General features: G+C 35.8%; 2 protein-coding genes across 2 annotated transcripts; both read left to right on the plus strand.

The window, feature by feature from the left end:
• The first annotated feature begins 10301 nt into the window (after nucleotides 1–10301).
• Nucleotides 10302–17377, plus strand: vdac1 (voltage-dependent anion channel 1). The gene is made up of 9 exons (XM_027011016.2): nucleotides 10302–10434; nucleotides 12023–12092; nucleotides 12552–12601; nucleotides 13587–13739; nucleotides 13966–14018; nucleotides 14337–14564; nucleotides 15784–15934; nucleotides 16053–16110; nucleotides 16444–17377. Exons 2-9 carry the CDS (start codon nucleotides 12026–12028, stop codon nucleotides 16533–16535), a joined length of 852 nt encoding a protein of 283 aa, XP_026866817.1. The 5' UTR covers nucleotides 10302–10434; nucleotides 12023–12025; the 3' UTR covers nucleotides 16536–17377.
• A 516-nt stretch (nucleotides 17378–17893) lies between these two features.
• Nucleotides 17894–23558, plus strand: c6h5orf15 (chromosome 6 C5orf15 homolog). The gene is made up of 3 exons (XM_027011015.2): nucleotides 17894–18010; nucleotides 18807–19387; nucleotides 20851–23558. Exons 1-3 carry the CDS (start codon nucleotides 17911–17913, stop codon nucleotides 20980–20982), a joined length of 813 nt encoding a protein of 270 aa, XP_026866816.2. The 5' UTR covers nucleotides 17894–17910; the 3' UTR covers nucleotides 20983–23558.
• Nucleotides 23559–27470: the final 3912 nt, after the last annotated feature.

Here is a 27470-nt window from a genome sequence, read left to right on the forward strand (position 1 = left end):
ATTGGTATATACTGGTATTTTTCAATAAATTAGAATTCATGCATATCACAGACAAAATCAATATATTTTCAACATGTATTTGTTGTTTCCTTGTCTATTTGTTTTTATCATTCTCCTGTCATTTTCAAGGATTGTATATAAAAAAGAACTTGTTAAAGAGTTTATGTTCATATGCTCATTGAGCTTTATTACATAAAGTCAAAACATACAACACTCTCACTGCATATACAGTAATGACCATAATGACTATCAGCAGGTCCTTACAGAAACATATACTAGAGTCAAAATTAATATTGTGCCTCATAGCAGAAAAAGGGGCCACACACCTAAAGTAACTATTGATTACATTTTCACACTATTAAATTTGTGGGGGCTCAAGAGAAGTATTCAAATGAAATGGCTCTGGCTACCTGTGTGGGACTGACCCCTTGAGGTGCAGCAGAGGAAAATCATGACAGAATGTCTGAAAGGACTTCATGTGTTCATGTGCTCTTTTGTTTTCTATTGCCAAAATTCTGCTGTTGGTATTTGTGACAATAATACTGAAACATCTTTCATATGGGAAACATCTTTTAACACCACCCATTCTCAGTCTCACTGAGTCCCATCTGCTTTTATTCCAAAAAGCAGATGTGGTATGGTTTAAAAAATAAATAAATAAATAAATAAAATACAATTATGGTTTTATATGACAAAAATTGGAACAGTCTCTTCTCTTAAATCATTTGTGTTTCATGTACACACATGAATCATTGCGTCATGCGCATATTTAAATAAATCTCCAAGAACTGATAAAAAATCACCCAAAACCTTGGCTCCCATATAAACCAGACACTTGTCCATCCATATTTTGACCACCTATATAAAAACTCCAAACCAAGGTCTGTTTTACAGCCAGGGCTTTACTAAGGGGGTCACAAAAATAGGGGGTCACACCCACCTACCTATTTTCCTACCTACTTAGGGCACTTCCTACTTATATAACCCAATTCTCCACACTGCCAAAATCGTTTACTAGTGGGGTTGAAAGTCAGCCTTGACCTTGGTGGCTGAGATTGTAGATATGGACTTGTGGAGGAAAGGGTTCCTACTTTTGCACATCCTTAGTTAAATGGTCACCAGCCTTTAAAACATGATTAACAGCAGCCAATACTTGTGGTTCCCCTGCTGCCTGTACACCCCATGCTGAAGTTATGGGACTATCAGCCTTATCTTCTTTCTCTAAATCCCTTTAAACCTTTAACTCAATTGTCAAAGTCATTGGTAATTGTATGTTCAAGCCTTTATGGACACTGGTTGAATAGTTTATGGACAATGATCTCACACCTAGAGAGTATTTATTATATGATTTATTAGTATGACATAAAATAAATGGATACTTGAAGAACAATTAGTAATGGGCTGAACACTTATTTTCAAATAGCAATGTTGTCATTGAACTGCTAAAATAATATTCTGTTTAAACATTGCTCAGCCAAATGTTTTGAAAGTACATCACACCATGGTTGAACATACAGTACGAGCTGTTTCACTCCTTTATTTTTTCAGTTTTCAGTTTCAGTTTATTTTCAGGAATATAAGACCAACTGGCCCATAGATCCACACACACGTGTGTATACAGAGGGAACCGAGGGAATTGACACCAAGCATGCAGACAGTGAAACTTAACACTTATTAGACTACAGAGACATGTCTAAAACAGATATACTTGACACACATAATACATGTATACACAAAATATATAAATAGGGATATATAAATCAGTAATTTTGTATCACAATGACATATATGATAATCTTCTCTTCCATAAAAGATATAACGTATTAATTTCCATGCATGTTCAATGTAATCAGTGTAAACATATGTAGAGAAATCAGTGTAAACATATGTAGAGAAAAATAATTTAGATATTTATTACATAATAGAAAGAACAGTAGCACAAAAATGTTTCTACTCTTCTATCACATAACTTGTAATATTTACAAATCCTATCTTCCAGAGGTGTATTATTTCATCTGCCTGTTTTTATAGCTAAATAGTGTCAGGAACATGTACGTGACACTTTTGTCCAAAGCAACTTACAATTCTGATTGAACACAAAATGCAATTGAGGGCCTTGCTCAGGGGATCAACTTGGCAGTGTTGGGGCTCGAATTGGCAAACTTCTGATTACAAATCAATCAACTTAACCATTGGGCTACTGTATATAATACAACATAATATATAACATAATGATCATATTAACTGCATGTATGACAGTAATGCAATGCTCCACTTCTATAACTATATAATCCAATTCTAGTTATATTGAGAATATATATTCAATTTATTATTATTTTTTTGCCCATTGCTAAAGAGCCTATGTGTATGATTGTGTATGTGTATGTTGGTGGTCTTATATGCAAATTATTTAAATTGTTTGTCAAAGCTCAAGAAAGCATTATGATTCTTTAAGAATGGAGTCCTGCAACTCTTTGTAGCTTTTACTGTTGTGGATCTATCACAGTGAGGTAATAAACACTTCTCTATAACCAACTCTCTAACTTTGCAACCATGAAACACTTACATTTTATGAAACACTTTAGAGACAATTACTGATTGTATGAGCATATTAAATTCAATTAAATTATGCCATTATTAATTTAAATCTTTTTTCTGAATAAATATCATAACAGATCTTACAGGTTTTTTTTCATATCTACTCAGGGCAGAGTTTAATAAAAACTAATTAAGTGAATGCTACCACTACTTTTTCTCAACTGCTTACACATTGTTATTGAACAATTGCAGAAGTCTTCAAAACACTGATGTCTTTTACCTGTATCAGTGGTGTAAATATCTAAACACTTTTTATTAGACATGTCTCTCATTACAGACTCCTTAAATACTTTTTGGTGCATAACCCTTAGTCTCTAAGCAGACAGTCTCCATATTCCATATATTTCCATATGATAAACATGAATATGGACAATGTATACATTAGAGAATTGGTGACAGAACTCGGATGGATGTGTATTATAAAAAAGAATAATGAAATTGCGGTCTACACCTGCCAATCAGTGGACCTTTAAGGAAGACGTCTGGAAATGAACACACAAATAAACACAGTAACAAGATGTAAGAGCAACTACTGTGAAATGCTTGGTGAAAAGTTGGAGAAATAAGAGAGGAAGAGGATGGGCGAGAGTCAGAGGCAGAGTAATAGCCTCACCCAAGAAGGCAAAGAGTTTCAGATGAAATTTGGGCAACACTAGTTTAAAATATCATCAACTATGGCTTAAGTAAGAAAGGCTGAATATTATTGGATTCCATTTGGAAAGCACAGTCATTCAACGGATTTCAGTACTGTGTCACATAGGATTGTAACCATTCAAAGTGACTGCAGATGTATGTTAACATGCACATGCAGCTGCTATGGCTCCTCCCACCACCCCATGATGCCCCCATGCTGTAGCCCACCACCTTGCCATCCCAGCCAACTACTTCTCTGTTGCCCTTGACAGACATTTTCATGCAAGATGGGTTTTGGAAACATGTACATCTTTGAACCCAAACTAGGACTTCTAGAAAACCTGAATAGACATTCATAGTTTGGTTCTTTATTTATGCTATTATTCCTTTCTCTTACTACTTATTTTGATCTTTATTGTTTATATTGTTGCTATTGTAGCATCCATTGTTGGCCAGAAGAGGATGGGCTTTGAGTCTTGTTTCCTCTCAAGGTTTCTTCCTCATGCCATAGGGAGTTTTTCCTTCCTTGGACTCAGACATATTTAAGATGCCTTTTGACAGAAACTGTTGTAAAAAGCACTATATAAATAAAATTAATTTTGATTTTGAGTTTGACATGCATGTACATATAAAGGCAACAGTTCAACACCTTCAATTTCATCTTAAGACACAATGAGCAAAACTGATAGTGTGAAGAATCTGTCAGCAAGAAAGCTTCATGCTGCATATGGTGCAAGCACTATGTAGCTAGTCTTCATCCGAGCAAAGTGCTACAAACAAACCAAAATATGAGCCTTAGGTAATACTGAAAATTGCATTAGCAGCTGTCAGTCACGTAATCTGTATTGAGTTATACATGCTCGAACATTAAAGGTGCAAAAACAGCCCACTGATCACCGAGCCACTTGTCCCTTTGCTTAAAGAGAGGGATGATGGTGATGCTATTCATTCATTTCCAGACAGAGCTCTTCCGAGACAGTTAAGTCACTCACCTGAAAAAACAAAACATATTATTAAGCACTCTGGTCATTATCATTTTCCAAACAAATTAGTATTTGGATGCATGAAGAATAAAGGAAGAACACTGTTATGACATCAGAAGTGAAAGGAACTTCTAAAGTTTTAAAGAAAATCTTTCTGTGTGAGTTCAAAATAGAATAAAATTAGAATAAAGAATAGAAATTAGAAAAGAATAAGGCTAGAATAACAATGACATTCATAGTTCAGGCTGAAGCTTTGTAATTTTGGTTTCACAATGTTGCAGGCAAAATGTTGTCATATGAAATTCACATTGTCACTTTGATCTTTTATTTTTTTTTAATTGCATCTATACCTCACTGTTGATGATTTATAACATTTAAAACACTGAATAAATAAGTTATTGAATATAGAAGTAAAGAACATTGTGATTATGCAGGTTTCCTTTTGCCATTTTTTCATTTTTTTTTTTTCCCAGGACATCAAATCTAAATGTTGCATACTGGAGGGTAAATATATGAAAGACTGTGAACATTAATTTCCATCCACCCCTTCCCACAATCCGTCATCTTGCTATGGATCATTGCTGGGAACAAACACCATTCTGCAGTTTCACATAACTCACTGCACTTACACCCTGTAAGTGTCACTTCCTACTGACTTTCCATGACTTTTCCATGGCAACTGATTACAGTGTAGTTGAGGCATGGCAACAGTTGGTTTGCCACATTTATATTAATTTGGTTTTTTTTATTTATTGAAAAATGCACACTGGGAAAACAATTCATCAGACTGAAACTGAGCCTTTAGATGCTCCACAGATGAAGCCTACTGCCTGCTGTTTTATGAGAGATGAAACGGAGAGGATATGACATCATGCAGAGTGTAACAACTTTGTCAATTGCTTGGTTGTATGTCTGATGCCACATATTACGCTATTGCATTTCAAAATCGTGCTTTAGCAGTCTGTTACCTCTGTAGTAGAAGTGGTGTAAGGAATTGTATATTTGATGTTAAATGGAATTCTGAAAAGGCCAAAATTTGTGCCTTACTCATTTATACTTTGTCAGATTCACCAGCAACAATCTGCTGACATTCTTACATAGAAGAAGCAGATTGGTAAAACAGATTCTGGAACTTTTTTTTAAGGAAGAATATGGCAAGACTCATACAGATTTACCTCAAAGAAAAAGATCTGTGAAAAAATGTATATAACCATTTGTATAAGCCCATTTGTATAACCATGTAGGCTTTAGGAATACAGCAACCGTACACTCTGCAATAAATATTTCAAAAGGTTTGCTGCTAGAAATGAAAGAAAAACATATTTATATAGTTGTATGCACAAGCATTGCTACTTGGTGCAAGATTTCCACCAACCTCTGTGCTACATTTTTTACATTTATTTTTCCTGCTTATAGATAGCGGGTGGAAAATGTTAGTATGAAGAAGGTAAGCGCTTCATGGTTAGGTGAGAGATGTGTGGGAGGCGAAGACCTCCACATAAACACTTACTGAGACCGTTACCTGGCACTAAGCATTTCCTGCCCTCATGCTATAATAAAACGTTTAAGCAATCACGGGTTCTGTGTGCTCCACTGTAAGGCTGCCTTCACACAAAAGTGCAAATAAATAAGCGGCAGTAGAACTAGTCAGTTCTACTGGCAATAACACTTTCACTCAATTCACAGCAAAAGAATTACAAGAAACTAACAAGTACTAGTAACAACTGTCAATGGCAAGCCACATTTTCAAGCTCTGTGTAGCATTTGCTTGCAACTTCCGTGTTTACAAACAAGGAGTCATAAATCCACTCGTTTATAATCAAGAAGTGGCAAAAAATATATAAAAAAGCTGACCATACATAGTGTTATACTTAGTGCCATTAGCAGTGGAACAACAGTGGAAGTTATAAGTAATATGTTTACTGTATAATTTGGATTAAAGTCAAATAAAAGTAAACTCATGTTTTACCTTATTGTTTTTATGTGTATTTATATGCATGTATTTATATGGATTTTAGTATTTCTAGCACTTTTTGCCCATAAACATTGGGCCAATTGACCCCACTGTTTAGACACTACTAACATGAAAAACTAGATGAAAAATATAGGAATAACACTTGAAATCACAAAGTATAGACAAACGAGGCTCAGTAAATATGGAAACAAATATGGGATTGTATACAAGGGAAACTGAGAACTGGTGACAGTGTGATTAATAATCAGGTGAACTGGATTGGCTGAAGGTAACAGTGGGTGTGGTCCAGGTAGCATAATGCTGGGGCTTGGAGTCCAGTTCAGAGGCTGAAGGTGTGACCAACATTAAGATGCTTGACAAAAATTTGTGTTTAGTATTGCACTGCCTAACAATATTTTGCAATAACGTTATACTCTTCAAAAAAGCTATATTTAATTCTGCTCAGACAAAATTGCAATTGTACACTGCAGAACTGATCAAGCATATTTATCAACCTTATCTTCACAGTCTTAACTAGAAATGGTTGGTAGTCCTTTGTTACACATTTTGTCACATTTTATCATTGTAACATTTCATCGCTTTTGCTAGAAACAAAAAAGGTGAAACAAAAAACCTAAAGTGTGACTCACTGTGGCAAAACATTAAGTTAAAAAGAACAAAGTAACAAGAAGAAAAAAAAACACACACTGACCACATATGCTTGACATTTCTCATACCTTCTGGTATTTACCTCAGTTCAGACAGGAAACTAGCATCTTTCTTTTTTTTTTTGCACTTGAATGTCAACAATTTTTGGTGACGTTTCCATCTGAGCTGAGGTAACCACTATCTTTGCAGTGTTTGTGACATCACATCCAGTTTAAGATTCAGCATGTACACCAGCTCCTCCTCACCGACACAAACATTTTTGCATCAAATATGATTATATTTACAAATATAGGCTGCTTTGATTAAAATCTGCAACCTAAAATGTATAAACAAAAGCAATCTACAATATATTTATGCAATATGTTAATAACACTTCATACTTCACTGTACTTCATGAAATTCACCATACTTTTATAGTTTAATTAATGAATTAGTTTATTTACTGTGTATGAACACCAAGCACTAAGCAGGTATTACCAAGCTTCTTCAAAAAGAATACAGTGAAAATGACTACAGAGAACAGTAAAATAGAAATAATCCCTGGCCCCCCCCCAAAATGTAAATAAAAAGACAACATAGCAAAAGGTCATGTAGAACATGTAGAACAGATAGAATATGTAGAACATGTAGGACAGGTAGAACATGTAGAACATGTAGAACATGTTGGCTGCAAATAAGGCCAACAATTTATAAGTGGAGGAGAACAGTCCGCTTTGGAATTCATTTAATCAGTGATTTGGGAGAGACAACTTTTGAAAGAGCACTTTATTTACTCATGTTGCAAATTATGCCATCTGTTTATGATTTCTGCACTGTCTTTGTAGATGTGGCCCTGAGTTTATTAATATTTTGGATCTTGTTTGTCTTCTTTGGGAACATGATTGGCAGTTGGTAATGGTTGTTTGAAGTTTGTGTTGGTTAGCTTTGATGGTGCAGGATGAAAAGAACATCTAGATATTACTTGAGGATAGACCCAATATGAATTTGGCTGCATCTACATGGGATTAGAGACATGATGCATTCAAGTCATTAGTAAGTATAAGAATGTAACATAGCCTCTCTTTTTCATTAAAAATAGGTTTTAAACATATTATAAAACTGTATTATAACACTAATCGGAGAACTAGGTAACAGAAAATAGAATTCACTAATTAGTTTACTAATATTACTTTATTACCTTACTAATATTTCTTTATTATGCCATGTTTACATTTTCAGGACATTGAAATAAACTAATATATTCCAACAAACAATAAGTAACTATATACTAGTAAATAAATTTTTTACAGTGAAAATAAAAAACACTTTTTTTTATTTTTAACAATACACAACTCAAAGTTTTTGAATCCTTTGTAAATAAGACTCTTAATATATTATTTCACACTCATTCACTCATTCACTCAGGATATATATATATATCAGCCTTATCAGTTAAAACACAAAAATATTGTAATGAAAAAAGAAAAAGGATCATGATTTTCCTATAATTGTCACATGCATTTAAAAAAATAAATAAAATAAAATTATATATATATATATATATATATATATATATATATATATATATATATATATATATATATATATATATATATACACACATTTATTTTATTTTTTCCCCCACACTTTCACACTTTTTTGTTTTGATTCAATTTTATCTTGAATTAATAATGAATGCATGTACTTCAGATGTCTGTAGGGTATTAAATTAGTAAAATATATACTAGAAAAGTATACTGTCACCTGCAATATGAATCAAGACAAAATGTCTTATTTGTTCTATCTTCATGGACATCTCCATGCCAACAGTCCTTTTGTAAAAGTTGCCACAAAAAAGCAGATAGAAATTAAGGTGCCTAGAGATAAATGTCATTATCTATTTGCTGAGGAGTAGTGGCCAAATGAGTATAAAATATAACGTTTTTGGGGACATCTTAATTTTCTGTGGCTGCTTAGCTGCCAGCGGTCCTAAGATCATCTGAAGACCAAGGGTATCATATCATATGCATAAAAATAATCCAAAACATACTTCAAGAAAAAGTTGAACAGAAAAAACTGAACAGAAAATGCATGATCACATCGTTCCATAATCATCATAGTCTTTTATTATTTTACTTTATCTGAATGACACTGAAAATCCATTGTTTTAGCTGAAGTGCTTATCAAGGGGTGTTGATATTATAATTCCACAGCCCACTGCATCTCTCAGATATTAGCATCAAGGAGAGGTCACCCTTCTTCTACAAACTGGCCATGCATGATTAGTTTAATATTTGTTGTTGGCATGGAGTAACTCCAAGTCATATCACTTTTGTTTTTTGCTTGTTTGAATTAAAAAATAATGGATCATGATTGGCTAATCTATGAAGTAAATGTAAACAATTAAGTATCACCAACTTGATAAAAGATTCATAACTGAAAAGCATGAATGTTTCAACAAATTCTGATTATTTATGACTCTGATATTTATAAGTGATTGATAATCTCACATTATTAAAACTTTGTATTTGTCTTTGTCAGCATGCACACGCAATCAACATACACAAAACGATCCACAAACAGGGTATCGCAAATTAGTGACTTCAAATAAAACTTAAATCTCCATTAAGTAGTTAAAAAGATGTTTTCGAGAGATTTGAAATCCAAGGCCAAGCTAAGGTAAGATATCTTGTAAATAGCTCTGTCATTCATTAAATAGTAACTCAGAAACGCAGCAACACTAATTCATATTTACATCTACGGCATCTATGTCCTCTAAGACGATCCACCAATGCACCTGATGCAGTGTACACTGCCACCTTCTGTTTCATCGTGTTCATAACAACAGTTATAAACAACTTCAAAACTCCATCTTTGTGAAATGAAACTCGGAGTGAAGAAAGAAATCTGATGTTAAAATGAAACAACAGCAACAACATAGAGTTGTTAACAACTAACACAAACCTGGAAGTGTTAGTGCGGGCAGAGGGCAAGGCCAACGAAGGCATAAAGAAAGTGACACAAATGTAATTCATGTATCAAAATTACATAGTCTGCACGACATTTATTTATATATCTTTATATTTTTAACCTTCCAAACTCATAAAAGATAGCAGTCGCTTTTGATTCACAGGAGGTGTCAAAGGCAACACTCCTCTCACTTTATGAAATTTGTGAATGAAATGAGCTCATCTAATTTCTTCCCCTCAATGACTACCACCAGTTTTTAACAAGAAATTCATTTTATCACAAGGCAGAACACAAACAGCAGACTGTAGTCAATTCTCTACCTAGACTCATATCTATCCGTACCTTTTTATGTTTATAAGCAACCTAGTCCACATACTATCATGCTGAAAGGATTACTGGCAATGTCTCTGGTGGAGGTTAAAGAAGACGGCGTTAGTCACTCGATACTCAAGGATGCGAACAGGACGAGATTTTTTGCGAATTTAAGTATATCACAAACTACGCATGCGCTACTCAAACAACGCAAGAGGTGTGGTGCCTTCGAACGCGGTTTGCACAAGATCCTATGTGTATAGCGTACTCTCTATACTGGTTTTCTTCAGTCGACGGACCAGTCTCATCGGACTGAATTGAAAAGCGATTGTTCAGGTATTTACAGATTTGACATCGGTTATGTTGTTTTATTAAAACTGTTGAACACTGCCCTCGGTTTACTTTAACTTTGCGTTGTTCGCTCTCTTAACTGAGCTATAGTAGCTCATGCGCGAAGGTGATGCTGATGATGTTGCAGAATGGTGCAGTGCATCCAGGAACTCGGGACAGCTAGGACGATAAGCTAGGCTTGGCTAACTAGCTAGCTACGTGACCACGGCCTACTAGCTCGTTAGCTAGTTAATCTCGATATAGTAGGTAGCTAACGATAGCTATGTGTCAGTGATATCAAGTTAAACAAAACTGAAAGTACCTTCTGCTAGAGCTATCTAGTTTTTTTTATTATTTAAAATTCCTTTTGCAGTATTTTAAATCACCAAACATCCATTGTCATCCTTGATTTTTATTCAATGCGTTCACCGACTAAGCCGGCTAGATTTCTGGCTAAGTAGGAAGCTAGCTCCCAGAACAAGGGAGTGCATGTTCTTGCTACTAGGCACGAGTGGCTATCTCTAACCACCTTGATGATATCCACCACTTGTGACTCGCCATTTTAACAATCCATATAAACAAATGCATCTAAATCGTCTTAACAATTTGAAGAAATGTCTCACATACTTCCCTAAGTGTTTCTATTTGACATTTGCTGTTTGACATTGTAGCTACTGCAGTTCATCTCTCGATTGCATCAGCTGTCAGTTCACTCGGTCGGTAGACGAAGTTGCCCTTGAACACGCGCCAGCACATCAACCAGGCGATTTACGCTAGTTGTGGTAGCTAAGATAGCATACCTAGCTACTGTTTCATTTTTGTAGTTGCGTTTGTTCAGCACGTCCGCTGTTATTACACGGAAACTACGTTAAACGTAGTTTTCTTTTATTCCATTTTTCCCCATTTTGCCGAAGTAACCTGGGGAGTAACCTCATTTTCATTAGTAATCTGAGTGAGTCTTTGGGTTTATCCTAAAAACAGTGAAAAGTCGTATTAGATCTAGTACGTTCAGTATTGTAATACATTAATTGAGGACACATGATTTACTACTTAGTTTATTAACCTGCTTATTCACATCAGGTTCACATTAGTAGGTAGGTAGCTAGGGAGATAATCTGGTTTGTTAGGATAGATCATCGTTGGTATTTCACGAGGACCTTTACGTGATAAGTCCGAACTGGGAAACTATAATTAGATAAACTTGTTCACCTTAGAGTTCACATCCATCTCATGATTGGCATGTAAAATCTCTTATAAAGCACCCTTCTCTTGTTTTAATCCCAAGTATTCAGTGTTAGCTACTCTTCATTTTTTAACCTCACAAAACCTCCAGTAGTGGTGGTGATTTGCTGTAAGGCTTGTTTTAATAGGAGTTTTACAGTTACAGTTTTAAAGTTACTCTTGCATCAGCATACTGTATTTTCAAATATGTATTATGGTTAAATAGTAACTATTTAAGAGGTTGAATTTGAGAAAATGGTTTACACCATGTTATCAGCGTGTCCACTAACTCCAGTAATTTTTTATAACACTGATCTGTTCACATCAGATGGTTTGCTGTGCAGTGTAGGTAATCCTCTCTTTGTCTTTGCAGGCTATGGCCATTCCATCAGCATATGTTGACTTGGGCAAGTCTGCCAAGGACATCTTCACAAAGGGATATGGTATGACTTTATAGTTCATAGTGCTAGCCTTGATAGTTACTTAATAGCACTAATAAGCAGTCTATGTATGAACAATGGTATTTGAGCAGGCATACCAGTTCATTGACATAGTTGGAAGCAGATCTTTTAGACAGTTGGTTGGAAACTGTTGTGATATAAAATGGTTAGAGTTGCCTGTAAGCTTGGTAGCCTAGCTTTGTGTGTGTGTAGCTGTAGTTTTGGGGGCGCCGGAGGGGACATGTCTTCCTCCCCCACCCAGTGATGTTGGGGTTAGGTGGTGTGATCTGTCTGTGTGTATGTGTGTGTATGTGTGTGTATGTGTGTGTATGTATGTGTGTGTGTGTGTGTGTGTGTGTGTGTGTGTGTATGTATGTAATTTGTTACTGTATAACATACTTTATGCTGTTCAAGTAGTGTGTAACTACTTTCTTAGTAACCTATTGTTTTTGGTTCTTATAGGCTTTGGTCTTATCAAGTTGGATTTGAAAACCAAGTCAGAAAATGGACTGGTAAGTATTCAACAGTTTAGGTTTCAGTTCAAAGCATACAGCTGTTTTACAGTCAGCCAATGGTATCATGCTGAGGTATTAGAATGTGTCTAGGAAAATGATTGTGAAGTAGATTCTTTAATTTCCTGGTTAAATGTAGATGAGGAAATCTGCACAGAAATGAGAACAGTTATACTTGGGATGTAGGCTAAATGTTTGGGGTGAAGTACAAAATATATTCTTAAATATGTGTAGTTTTGGCCTGATTGTGAATGGCTATAATAGTTTATGGTGGCTTATGGCATAAAAACAAGCAGTCCTGTTGTAAGGAGCACTAATAAAGAAATGAATATGGTAGTGTCCCATGTTATCTTATACACGGATATAATGCCTAGTCAGTGCTGATAGTACTTGTAATTAAATAAACAATCCTAATAATCTGTGATCTTTTCTTGTGGTGTACCCCAAAGGAATTTGCAACACAATGATGAACTAACAACTAAACTGAGCTCACTAAAACTATTTACAATGTAATAACATTACTGTGGGTCATTAGACTGAATTTAACTGTAATACCTAGGAAACCACTGTAAAAACCTATAGACAGTAGGTTCTTGTTGCTTGTGTTAACTACTTTATTCAGAATGTAAAATAGGGTGGTGCCATATATAAATTATTTAAAACAATAAAACATACTCCATGACATTCTCAACTGAAGACAGGGTGATATAAATGGTACTGAACATTGTATATTAGATTATTTCAGTCTGAGGATGGAGACTCTTATTAGTGAAGTGTCTATCACAGAACTGAAGTGTTGCCCTTGATATGATTGTCAGAGAGAGCAGCTGTGAGTGAGATGAGACATGCAAGCATTGCATATTGGTTCATAAAAAAACAGGTTCAAGTTTCAGTCACAGTCTAGGAGAAATTGAAGTTGTTAGGCCATTGATGAGGTGTTTATATTTCTGACACTTCAGTTTCAGTATTTTGTCCATTATCCTAGGAATTCAGAAGCACAGGCTCTGCCAACACAGAGACCAGCAAGGTCTCTGGAACATTGGAGACCAAGTATAAATGGGCAGAGCATGGGCTCACATTCACTGAGAAGTGGAACACTGACAACACTCTGGGCACAGAAATCACCCTGGAGGACCAGGTGAGAGAATCTGAGATTTTGCCTGCCAGTTCTTTTTAAACTGTTTTGGTTAAAGGATTGCTTGGTACAGACATAGGTAGCATTGATTCGAAGCTAAGGGGATGGCTTAGATAAGCTTAGTAGCTTTTTTACTTTTATTAATTTTAGATGACCTTATATGTTAGTCAGCAGGTTATAACTCCTGTCTTAGTTATGGACCATGGTTTGTTGCTTATGCTTTCACTAGCTGGCTAAAGGACTGAAGCTGACATTTGATTCTTCCTTCTCTCCAAACACTGGGTATGTGTCTCTTACTCTTATCAGCTTTTCAGTATTACATATGGACTTTAACCCAGCTTAACATTCATTGCACATTCTTTAAAATTACTTTATGAGCCTACAATTAAGTAAAACTTGTAAAATGAAAATAATAATTTATGTAAAAGAAAATAAACATTTAAAAAGTCTGATCCTGGAACTCATGTTTGGATCCCATAGATGTTATTCTTCATGAAATGCTTTTTTTCCCCTCATAATTTTTTTTCTTCTATTCTCTAAGTAATACGTTTTTGAACAGACAGTTTTGGACAATACCTGTTTCTTGATTTCTCCACATAGCAAGAAAAGTGGCAAGATCAAGACCTGCTACAAGCGGGAGCACATCAATCTTGGCTGTGATGTAGACTATGACATCAATGGCACTGCTGTGCATGGTGCAGTGGTTGTGGGGTATGAGGGCTGGCTTGCTGGCTACCAGACGACCTTTGAGGCTGGGAAGAACAGAGTCACCCAGAGCAACTTTGCTGTAGGCTACAAAACAGATGAATTTCAGCTCCACACAAATGTGTAAGCTTAATTAACTTTTTATTTTTATTTTTTTAAATGATCTTTAGGTCACAGCAAGTTGTCTTATATAACACTACAAAATCTTGCAAAATGGGTACACACTTTGGAGGGCCATCACATGATTTCTCATTCAAATTCAAAAGTCAGCAGAATGTGCTTATAGGAGTGCTGCTAACTATTCTATTACATAGATGACATAGCAGCTATACTCTCAATTTCCTATCGACAAGGAGTACACAGTCATTCTTTTTATTGAATTAGAGCACAATACTCCCATGGACTTTTAATTATAAATAGTAGTGGTATAACTTGAACACTGTAGTAGAATGCAGTCTTCAGTTACCTTCAGCTAATGTTTTTGAATAATGCTGTTGTTCCCCTTGTATACACTGGTAGTAGGATCCTTAGCCCATCTGCATATGTCTAGTACATGGCTTATAACCTCTCGATATGGTGTTTACAAAAAATAAGTGAGCTCATGTTATTGTCATTTCTCCATCATCCCACATATGTCTGACCCATTATATCTAAAAACCAGGTTGTTTTTAAACACTTTAATTCCTGATTAGTTAAACTGTCAAGGGCTTTTCAGGCGATGCAGGGTGCTATAATGTTTTTGGTGTCCTGCTAGGACAGATGACAACTTTTTGTTACGATTGCACACACACGAGGGAGAGGATCTAATTGCAAGAAGTTTTATTGATGAAACTGAACAGGTTAGAGGAGTCAGGCAGGTAATCATAGTCAAGTCAGTCTGAGGTGGATAACGTGGGGCAGAGTCCAAGAGGTGTTCAGAGGTCAGGCAGGAAATTGGGTCTGAAACACAGGCAGTATTAAAAAACCAGGAAGTCAAACGTGTATCTGGAATGCTCGGTATGCAACATGGGGTTGGCAGTACTTCATGAAGAGAGTGCAAAGGAGGGGAGCTTAAGTAGAGGGGGCAGTAATGAGGAGAATAGTTATCAGGTGTGTACTAGTATTCTGGCGAACCAGATCAGAGACGTCGGCGAGAAGAGGTAGGTGTGGCAGGTAGGACTGCAGGGCTGAGCGTGGTTCCTGTTGTTCGTAATAGTTTTGAAGATGTCACTTTCAGATCAGTGCCTACTTTTAAGACAATAATATATTTCAAAATGCTGCATCAGTGCAGACATTGATTACCCAGAATTGTATACTAATTGTCTGGTGTAATTTTTAAAATGCCATTTTCTTTTAACTACAGGAATGACGGGACTGAATTTGGTGGTTCCATCTATCAGAAAGTGAATAATAAACTGGAAACAGCTGTCAATCTGGCCTGGACTGCTGGCAACAGCAATACCCGCTTTGGCATCGCTGCCAAGTATCAGATCGATGCGGATGCTTCGTTTTCGGTATGTGGTTTGTCTCTGCTGTCATTAAGGCCACACAATGACCATACAGTGAGTGTCCCACTTTGGTTTTGCCTTTTTGGCTTCTATATATACATTTTTTCCCCTATCTATCCTGTAGGCCAAGGTTAACAACTCCAGCCTTGTTGGTCTGGGATACACTCAGACCCTGAAGCCGGGTAAGTATAACAAAACTTTAACTTTACAGACGTGACTGTCAGCCTTCTGATAAGAATGTTTCATGCAAGGTCTTTAGCCTCTGTTACCTTGTGGTAACTTCTTTAGAAAATATTTTTTTGGGGATTTATATGATTGTCTTTCATCTTTAAACAGAATACAAAATGGTTGACATTCAGAAATACAATAGCTGTCATTGATTGATTCCCCCCCCCCCAATTCCTACTTTAGCGATACAGTACTGATATTAAACCATCATAATGAAGCATTCTTAGCATTTTTATAACCATTTTTTAATTTAGGATTTAATTATGAATGCATGTGTTTTGACTTAGGTATTAAGATGACCCTCTCTGCTCTGTTGGATGGGAAGAACATCAATGCTGGTGGACACAAACTGGGTCTAGGGCTTGAGTTTGAAGCATAGAAAAAAGAAGATTGCAGCTATCACAAACCTCAAAAAAAAGAAAAGAAAAAAAGTACTAGATACATTTGCACACTTTGGGTTTCTCTTGTATGTGAGAAGAGCTGTTACGTTTTAAAATCATGCTACAGTTGAACTGTGTTAAAGGACATTTGAAGATAAACTCAATACTTTTTCAGAAAGGAAACAGTATTGTGTTTGGGAGGTCTCACAAAACAATAGCAGCAGTAACGGTTTGCAAAGATTTAAAATTGTTGCATTTCACTAGACACGCCTGATTCAGATTAAATTATTTATTACAGTGCGGAAGGTGGAGATGAATATTTTTCAGAAAAACGAGTTGATGGAGTCTAAAAACACTAAATAACACTAGATAATAAGTCAGAGATAACAAGTATTGAATTTCAACATTCCTTTGATACTTGGAGGCTATTTCTGTAAAAGGTAGAATTTTTTTACACATAACATCTACTGTAGAAGGAAAATGATGTTAACCTTCACAATGACTGATGGTTCCCATTAATCTCTGCAGCATTAGACTCCAGTTCTGGGTAAATCAGGTGTTTTTGTCTCAAGTGTGTGTGTATGTTGCATATAGCAAGCTATTGTTTTAAATATGTCCTTGTATGCTATCTGTAAGGTTTCACATAAAACCCCTTGTCAAATGTACATGAAAATAAGATGGCTAATTCACAGGCCAACCTTCTTATGGTAAATGTTGGGGGGAAAAACACAATGCATTTTAATAAGGGATGTAGTCTTTCGATTTTGCTGTAAGTCCAGAATACTCTGTACTTGGCAGTATTGGCACTACTTTATGTTCAATAAAAAGTGGTTAAAGAGGAGTGCCACTCTCATCTCTCCTGGCTATACTTTTGGGCATTGGGGACACAACTTTGACAATGAATCAATACTTTTAACTTTTAACTGCTGCCCAAAAGATATTGCAAACAATGAGGTAGGTACATTTTGTAAGTAATTGGTATTGAAGTAATTTGTATTAATGGTAATAATGGCTTTATGTATAGTGTACGGGTTTTTATCCAGTGTTGCAGAACTCGAAGAAAGTCCTAATTACTGAAATCTGGTTCTGAATGATTGGGCAAAAATTCTACTAGAGCTTCAATTGAAATGCATAGGTGGAAGTGTACAGTTTTGGTTGCATTATAGGTTAATGGGTTATTATTACTATCATTTTTCCGTTTACTGTTATCGTTGATTTTCGTATGCGCGTCAATTAGTATAAGCGCTCACTTTAAGGGATGTAGTCATTGATTCGTGTGACGACAACGTCCTCCAAAGAGGCGGGGTTAATTTCTCAGGTTCTACACGTTAGTGGAAGTTTGCCACACCCACTCGTCTACGCCAACAGTACAAGATGGCGGCAGTAAAGATGGAGCTAAAATTATCTGTTTGTTTATTAGTAATTTTGGTCATTCTGACGCCATTACCTGTTAGATGCAATGACTTCTCTGATGGTGAGTTATAGATTCCGCTTGCTATATTGATAATTAGTTTTTTGTCATAAACTTGGGATAGGTGTTAATATTGCTGTTTATATGTTAATAGCTCACGCTAGCTAAACTAGCTTATCTGGCTGGCTAACTACCCTACCATGCTATACAGTGCTGTAGTTAATGATCTAGCTTTATACTTAGTTAGCTAACTTATGTCAGAATGTGACTGATTTCAGCGGGCTAATTCACACTTCATAGTGTATAAATATGACTATTCAAAGACGTTAGGTTAGCTAGCATTAGCTAACCCAAAAGTCATAGTCACAGAGGACAAGATATGCACACACTTTCCCAACGTTTATGATTTATAAATGATTGCTGTGTGTCTGTCTCCAGAATGAAATGCAGACAACGAGCTGATCGTTTCGTACGTTTGTAAAGGACACCATACTTATGTGACGCAAGAATTTTCCATAGACCAGAATTAAAATTTAGATCATATTTCTCAAAATAACCTGGTTTTTAATGCACAGTTTAGGTACTAAATAAAGGTATGTCTAGGTTATTTTATTTTCAGTGATTACATAGGCCTTTCATTATTTATTATTTATTTTTGTAGGAATTTAAGGAAACGTCATGTTGCATATGAACGTTGATCTAAAGAATGAATTCCTTGCGTGAAATTATTTTGTGTATTTCAGGTCAGTCTGCTTGTACCTGTATTTTTATGGTATTTCAAAGTATGTGTGTGTATGGAATTGGGTACTTTTCTGTAGGTCTCACATTTATCAACTGCTGTGCCTGTGTCCAATTGTAGTTGGGTCTCATGCTACACAAGAAGCAACAAACATGACAACCTCTGTCCCTAACAACCTCTCTGCTCTCATAACAACACCCAACAAAGACAAATCAGCAAACCAAAACTTCACCACCACTAGTGCTGCCCTGCCTACAACACTCAAGCCTACTGATTTTGATGTTGCTACTGTGGGTCCAGAAAGCACCGAGTCTACTGAGCTAAAGCCCACTGACACCTCTGAAGCCAAACTAGCTAGCCCCTCTGTCTTTGAGAAAGAAGAGCCAGGCCCAGCCTTTGATTTTGAATCCACCACCTCTCCTATAGGGATGACTGACATTTACAGTTACGATGATGAAACAAATGATGAAAACTCAAGGTTTGCTGATGATGGTCAACAGTCAAACCAGATATTCACACAAAATCTGGAGGAGAACATTGATAGCAATGATGTGGATGAGAGGCCTGAAAAAATCGATGTTCATATGAAGGACACTACCATCTACACCACCCAAGATGAAGACTCGCACTTCTTCTTCCACCTGGTCATCATTGCTTTTCTAGTGGCAATAGTCTACATCACTTACCACAACAAGAGGAAGGTATGTTACTATTTTGTTTTAAAATTTATTGTAAGATTGTGGAAAACAGTCCCTCTAGCTGTTGAAAATATTATCAATACCTCTTAAAAAGACATTTAGATAATACATATGCTTTATTAACCTAAATGAATCTCTGCAACAATTGTTTCAGCACTCCCATGTTGGAATTATTTTAATAACATCTCCAATGATGGCCATTATCACTTGACCGATAATTTCCTATTGAAAATGGACAGTTTGGCAGGAAATAGTTCTAAAGTTTAACATCAACACTGTGTAATAGACATTTTACTTATATATTGCCATTTGTTTTTATTGCAGTGTGTAGATTTGTATACTGTTAACACAGACAAAAATGTAACGGCTTTTATTTTTAAATCCCTGTGTGGATTCTGGAAATGGAACTGACAAAAAACTTTAAAAATATGATGGCTACTGTGATAGCTTTCCAGCAGCGTTAATGGTTGACGATTAATAATCCATGCTGCTGTATAGCACTTTTAAGCATCTGTCATAGCAACCACGTAAACACTGACAAATGCTGTCAAACCTGTTAGTTTGGTGCAAATAGCCACTTTGTGACTGTTGGGAAGACGGTTAAATGTTCTATCCCATTTAGACGAGTTTATTTGGCTTGTAATTGGAATTAATTGGTGTGTAAAGGCCTTTTCTGTGTCATCTGGGTGGACAATGTTTAATCAGAAGAGTTAAGGCATATTACATTAAATATACTGTGGTAACTGTGTTCAACACTACAAGTCAGAATAAATACAGAGTATTTTGTTTAAGGGTGAAATTGTGTGATCCAGGAAAATTATTGAAAGATGTTTTAATATAGTGAAATCAAACAGACACCATCATGTAGCTTTTATAATTGAAAAAGCTTTGAGTTTTATTAACATGATCCCAAGCCAAAAAAAACTATGCAAACTGCCAAAAAAGTGCAGTAGAGAAAGACTTAATTTGGGCCAGAGGAAGAGGCCTTTTCTATGATGTAACTGAATATCATAAGATACCTCACACAACAAAAGAGTTCTGCGACAGTACTGTTCACAAAATGAATTAAGCACCATGCACGAGCTAACTGTCTCGCACGCTTGTAAAGGACACCATACTTGTGTGACGCAAGAATTAACCAGTTTTTCATAGTCCATAAACTTTAGATCATATTTCTCAAAATAACCTGGTTTCTAATGCATAGTTTAGGTGCTACATAAAAGTATGTCTAGGTTATTTTATTCTCAGTGATTACATAAACCTCCCATTATGTATTGTTTGGCTTTTCTATGTTGCATATAAACGTTGATCTAAAGAATCACTTGCTTCGATGAAATTCTGTGACCATGTGACGCACTCTGTATAGGGTGTGTGCGCAATCCATTCTGTGTGATTGTTTGTCTTGGCTGCAGCCTGTTTTGAGTTTCCTGAATGTCTGTGCTAACTGGTACCTTTTGCCAATGTAGATCATGCTTCTGGCTCAGAGTCGACGCTGGAGGGAAGGCCTGTGCTCCCGTAGTGTGGAGTACCATCGGCTTGACCAGAATGTCCACGAGGCGATGCCATCCCTCAAAATGACCAATGACTACATCTTTTAAACAGCTGCCCACTATAATAAGATGGACGGGTTTATTACTGATTAAATGCAAGTGTGTGATAATGTGCACAGTTAAACGAGAGGACACTTCTATGCATTCTTGGAGCAGGAAAGGAGAAGCTTCATGCTGCAGTAACCTCATGCATCTGGGCAGTGCAGTTAGAATATCTTTGTTTCTGTGGGTTAGTTAATTTCAACATAATTCTTTGTTTTTCCCATATTGTAGGGAAGAAAGATACGTTAATAAACTGCTTCAATGTTGTACATCTTTTTGGGGAAGAGGGTTATGTATTTGTCAAAAAGGTGTGCCCACATAAATACATGATTATTGTGCTTAATATTTCATGTCATTTAGCTCATCTCACATGGTGACAACCTTAGAGTGATAATGTCTGTTCTCTTTGTGTATGAAATTTTACTTTGGCTGACAATTGTGAAACCATAGCATCAAGACACTATTGTAGCCCATATTTTTTAACATTTAATTCAAGTGTTCATAGTTTATGATGGCTGTCTTGGCATTTGTTGACATGCAAATGTTTCCCCTTATAGTTTTAGATTGCACAACATTCTGCATTGTGGCTTGATTATTATTTTATGTGCTTCTCTTATTCCACTAAATGCAACACCTATCACTACAATAAGGAAAGAAATCATCTAAAGCAGACAAATCTTATTCTATGCTGTGTAGTCTTTGGGCTGGTCCCACTTGTGATTTTGTTATGACTTCAGTGAAGTCTATTACAATACACATAGTATCCTTTTAACTATACTCCATGTTCTGCTAAACATAAAAGCCCTAGTTTATGTACCTACATTCTATTGAATCACATTTAAGTTCCTGCTTGTGCTTAGTCTGATAAATGATTCATACAGGGAGCAAATTTGCGTATACGTGCATACTATGATTTCCTAAACTGAAAACAATGCCATCTGTAAGTAGTAAGAGTTATTGTGACTCTACGCCGTTAAATTGGTTTTGAAAAGAAACAATGACTTACATTAAAATGTATAATGCCAGGTTTAATTTATTGTTTATATATACATCTGTAAAACAGGTTGTGATTCTTTTTATATATAGTTATCCTGCTTTCATTGCCTATGAGTAATTAACTTGAGGGTTTTTTTTGGGTACTTGTGTGTCATTACATCTTTCATAGACTTTAATGAATAAGGATTGATAAAAGGTTCAGTTGATTCTAGTGACATTTGAAGTCTAAAGATGCTCTCTATCAACATGCAGACCAAATTCCAGCATGGTGTCATGAGGCAAAAAAAAAAAAAAGAATTCCCGAATCAGACACTCCAGAGCCCCAGCTGTCAAAATCAGCTGTTTAATGCATTATTAAGAAAGAAGAATGCAGTGGTAAGCTTAGCAATGGCAAAAAACCTAGCATCGATGACAGACTACAGTAATGGATGATTAAAGAATACGTACATTAAAATGGTTAAACGGACAAAGCAATATCCAAGATGTAGGGATAGATATGCCAAAGACTCTTGCAAAGGTTAGCATCTACATGACTTTATAGGTTTATCCAAAATAGAACTTCTAGACAAAAACAGAAAGGTCAAGTAAAGTTGGGTTAAATGTGCAAGATTTATATTAACATGTACAGAAGTTATGGAATGTGGAAACAATGCAATAACTTAATTACACGCACCACTTCATTTTTGAAACCTGGTGGCTTATGCATATATGGATGCTAGAACAGGCTAACTTGACTTTGTGACTCTTGACCACACCAAATTGTGAATTGATGTGTAGAAGCATTCCAACTGTTCAGATACAACCGAATGGCTCAAAACCCTGCGTGTCCTTGCAGGTGGATGATTATCTAAAGCAGACTATTGGGAAATTTTCCAGGGTGAAATGTGGAATGCTCTTGGCTGGCCAAGACAGCTGATCAGAAACTTGAGCATAAATTCTATTTACAAAAGATCAAGCATTACAGGCTCTGCCAACCATTACCTGTGTCTGGCAATATCTATGGGCTTCAGATTTCAGTCATTCATTGATTGCAAAGGATTTGCTACCAACTGTTAAACTTGTCAATTTACATTAGTTTGTAATATATTAAGTAATGTTCATCTGAAATAAAAGTGTAAAATGGGTTGTAGCTCGGGTTCACCAAGTATAGCTGAAGACAACCTCAAATTAAACCTAATATTCTGAAATTCATCCTCAGTCTGTTTAATTTCAAATCAAGATGCTTGAGTAGAGCCAAAACAATTCTACAGACTGCACTCGATGTACAGGCTGCATGTAATATCACTACATATATGGGTCTTAAATATGTGTATATAAAAGTTATCCGTCCTGTATAAACGTTTTGTCACGTTTTCCTTTCCTTGCATAAAACTAAAATATTAAAAAAATGTTTCTGTTGGCTCAAAATCCAGATAAAAAAAATTGCATTGTACACAGGCATGCATTCTATGCATGCATGTAACACTATATATGTTGTAAATCCATTGGTCAAAACAGAATTTTCAATAAACTGCAAAAAATTAGTTTAACCTTTGTCAATAAACCACGTGTAAATGGTTGTATAAATTGCCTATTTTTTTTTTTTCTGAAAAGGATCATTGTTGTTTCTTTAAAGGAATAATAAATTGCAAGTTATCTTTGCAAAACATTTTGGAGTTTTATCTTTGGCAAATGACTGAACCACAGTGAAGTTTTTAAAACATTCTGTAGGGTCTAAAATAATATAGATGACCCTAACTACACATTAGGTCCTAGACGCTAAAATATTTTGTTATTGAAGTATAGTTGCAAATATAAATATTTTTGCTCTGTAATAAAGTATTCTTTTGCAAAACTTTTGCAAGTTTTTAAACTACTTTTAAAACTACTTCTGTGTTGTGTAATTTTACTTATGTATATTGCCTTTTGTTAAAAAAAACCCTATTAACACAATCTAAAAACAAAATTAACCAACTGAAATAGCACAGTGCGTGGATGAAATTTCTGAAAACACTTCATTGTTAGTAACAAGGATAAGTGAGATTCTGGTGAGGCACTGGGCAACAGGGTGGACTGATACTGGCTCAGCACTACCACCTGAATCTGTCAGCTTCTGGTGTTTATCCATTACAGTACATTCTATTCCATTCTACACAATTTTCACAAATACACAGTATGTATTTCTATGTGTATTTGTATGTATGTGTATTTGTATATGTATTTGTATAAAATTCAATATCATGTTATTATTAATTGCCCGAGATAATATCGGTTGTCATTTGAATATTGGATGTAGGGCCTGTCATTAAAATTCGTTTACATAATTTAATAGTTTGTGACGCTGAAACGAACAGTCTTTCCGGATACCATCCTCCGTGCTATTTTTGATAGCGCAGACTCTCAAGTTATATAATACGTATTTTTTGTCAATTTTCATCTTCCTCCTCCTGTTTTAAACAAAGGGCGTCATCAAATCGAACGCACTCTTGAGGTAAAAAAAAAATGTTATTAAATCAGGTAAGCTACAGCATCAAAATATTTCTACTAACACAGATTTCTGAACCTTTGTGTTTTTTTGTTTTTTTTAAACAAATATAATAAAAAATATGAGTAAAACCGTACTTATAAATCATAATAAAAACCATGATTGTGAAGTCAAAATATTTTATATTGCTACGTTTTCGTTTACAGATCTCTGAAAGCCGGAAAGTGAATAAAAAAATAAAATTCAAAAGATAGCATTTTTATTACACTTATTTTATTTAACTGCTAATATTCAATTCTCATGAATGTGCGCTATTGTACGAGCAGAGTATTTACGTGGGTCGTTTTAGATAGAGTTAAAGTTAAGAGCGTTTGCTGATACTGACGTGGCACAGTCATGCCTTTACGACAAAAGTAGGAGAAATGTAGGTTAGGAATACGAAAATGTTCTTTCATTAGGCCCATTGCTCCGTTTAACATATCGTGGAAAGCTAGTTTTATTAAGCATTGTAAGATCGTTGTCCACGGCCTAGTTTTCAATATAAATCAGTAAAAACTTTTATGTTCAAGCGTAAAAGGACCAATGTTGCAATGTGTAGCCACTTGATGGCTCTAGAGTCTCAGGAGTTAAACAGATTCGGATATATCAAGCTCCACCCCCATGGTCTGCCAAAAGGAAAAAAAAAACAATGTTACTGAAGTCTTTTATCAGACATACATTTTCGATTTCTGTGATGCTTTTATGAGCTTGTACACTGAATGACCTTGACTACATTTAAATATATGGTTTGCTTCTCAAACTGCATTAAAAAAGGTTGGCTTTGATAATATTAGGACTCATTTTGAAGACAAAGCTAGTGTCTTCCGTGGCAAAATTTCCCCATGGGAATGTCACATTCAGACAAAAACACAGGCAACCTCAGAAAGGTAGTTTCAATAACCGAATTAGTAAGCATTAAAAAGGATAATCCTATTTGTATTTCTAGGAAACCCTTATATAAATAGCTGTTAATGTAAATTTAAAGTATTGATCAGGAATTTAATGCTCTTTGTCTCACAGAAATTGAATTAGATTGCCCAATTAGTCAGCTTTAAAGGTGTACACAGTCTTAAAGAACTGGGAGGACAGCAATCAGTGGTTTCACTTTTCAGGATGGAACTTGATGGAACTGGCTTTGATACAAGTGATTGTATATATGCATTGTCTGCAATTGTTTTTTTTTTTTTTTTTTGTCCTGGGTTCACAGTGTATGCTTGCAAAAGTGCGGTGTATTCAAATGTGAATTGTATTGTCACAGTTTGAAAGGTACAGGGAGTCATCCTTAGTTTTAATTCTGTTTACCCTTATGGATAAGAAGGACATTATAGAGACTACTTTATGCAATGATGTAATTGTATAAAACACACCACCGCTCATGAAGCTTATTTCTAGGACTGCCTTTCTCCACCTCAGGAACATTGCAGAGATTAGGAACATGCTATCCTCATATGATGCAGAAAATATGCGTTTATCACTTCAAGATTGTACTACTGTAATGCATTACTATCTGACTGTATCACTAATGCCCAAACAAGCTCCAGCTAGTTAAAAATGCAGAAGCCAGAATTCTTATTAGAACTAGGAAGTTTGATCATATTACTCCTATCTTAGCTACATTACATTGGCTTCCAGTAAAATTTTGTATTGATTATAAAATACTTCTAATAACCTACAAAGCACTGAATGGTCTTGCCCCACAGTACTTTAGAGAACTCTGAGTGCATTATACCCCACCATGGCTGCTTAGATCAAAGAGTGCAGGCTCTTTACTAGTACTAAGTATAAGAAAATCCACCACAGATGGCAGAGCCTTTTCCTATAAAGCTCCCACACTATGGAATAACCTTCCTGTAAATGTTTGAGACTCAGACACAGAGTCTCAGTATTTAAGGCTTGGCTGAAAACCTTTCTCTACAGTGAAGCATTCCCATCTAAGGTAAAGGTGCAGATCTGTGGGTCCATGGGCATTGAGAGTTATGGTAAACTGAGATATTATGATGTTGTCACTTCACCTCTCTTTTGTCACTCAAGTTTGTTGACTGAGAGCGACAAAGTACTGATGCCAATGTTTCCTTCTAGCTGTATCCTTTTAGCTGTGCTGCCATAGCTAGATCTGCCATACTCCATCTTTGCACATCATAGTTCCCTAAGTTACATACCCTTGTACATGGACATGCCTAACATGCGGGGTGGGTTTCCGACATGCGCACACCGTTGGGACCAGACTAGGACTTCCAGAAAACCAGACTAGACATTGATTGTATTTTTAAACATTTTAAATGTTTTTCTCTTTTTTTCATTACATATTCTGCTCCTTATAGTTCATATTATTACTTTTGTAGTGTCTGATGTTGCCCAGGGGAGGATGGGCCCCCTCTTTGAGTCTTGGTTCCTTTCAAAGTTTCTTCCTCATGCTCCAGGTTTTACCTTGCTACTGTCGCCCTTGGCTTGCTCACTGGGGGCATAGACTCATACATTTGTAAAGCTGCTTTTTGACAACTGTTGTAAAAAGCACTATATAAATAAATTTGACTTGACTTGACACTGGAGTCTGTAACTGTGGTCTTTGTAGTTGATGAATCATGCTTCATTATCTGGACTTGGCACTACCTTCTACAGTGGACAGTGCCAAGTTTGGTGGAGAGGGGATCAGAGTTCAGAGCTTTACACACCCTATTCAAAGAACACCCTATTTAAAGTATCTGATTCAAAGTTACACCTACATGCACTACCTTTATCCCCAGTCTGTAATATGAGTAGTAGAAGAAACCAGTATAAAGCACCTTCGCTTCATGTAAGTACATCCTGTACAAAAAATGCTCCACTTTCATATTCATTGTACCTTTTCAAAGGATATGAGAGCCTCTTACCTCTTGATTAAAAATACATTTTTATTGCCTTAATTATCCATTTGTAAACTGTTCTACTACTTTATCAATAATAGCAATAATACTATGCTTCACCTTCATCTCATTTTTTTTCAACACTATCTCCA

This window comes from Electrophorus electricus, chromosome 6 (assembly GCF_013358815.1).
Source record: "Electrophorus electricus isolate fEleEle1 chromosome 6, fEleEle1.pri, whole genome shotgun sequence".
NCBI classification, from domain to species: domain Eukaryota; kingdom Metazoa; phylum Chordata; class Actinopteri; order Gymnotiformes; family Gymnotidae; genus Electrophorus; species Electrophorus electricus.

What these genes read in the sequence shown, in the direction of transcription:
- c6h5orf15 (XM_027011015.2), top strand. Translation starts at nt 17,911, where the DNA reads ATGGCGGCAGTAAAGATGGAGCTAAAATTATCTGTTTGTTTATTAGTA. An exon ending in ATGCAATGACTTCTCTGATG is followed by an intron (nt 18,011 to 18,806) that starts GTGAGTTATAGA and finishes GTCCAATTGTAG; the next exon opens with TTGGGTCTCATGCTACACAA. An exon ending in CTTACCACAACAAGAGGAAG is followed by an intron (nt 19,388 to 20,850) that starts GTATGTTACTAT and finishes TTGCCAATGTAG; the next exon opens with ATCATGCTTCTGGCTCAGAG.
- vdac1 (XM_027011016.2), top strand. Translation starts at nt 12,026, where the DNA reads ATGGCCATTCCATCAGCATATGTTGACTTGGGCAAGTCTGCCAAGGAC. An exon ending in CATCTTCACAAAGGGATATG is followed by an intron (nt 12,093 to 12,551) that starts GTATGACTTTAT and finishes TGGTTCTTATAG; the next exon opens with GCTTTGGTCTTATCAAGTTG. An exon ending in CCAAGTCAGAAAATGGACTG is followed by an intron (nt 12,602 to 13,586) that starts GTAAGTATTCAA and finishes CCATTATCCTAG; the next exon opens with GAATTCAGAAGCACAGGCTC.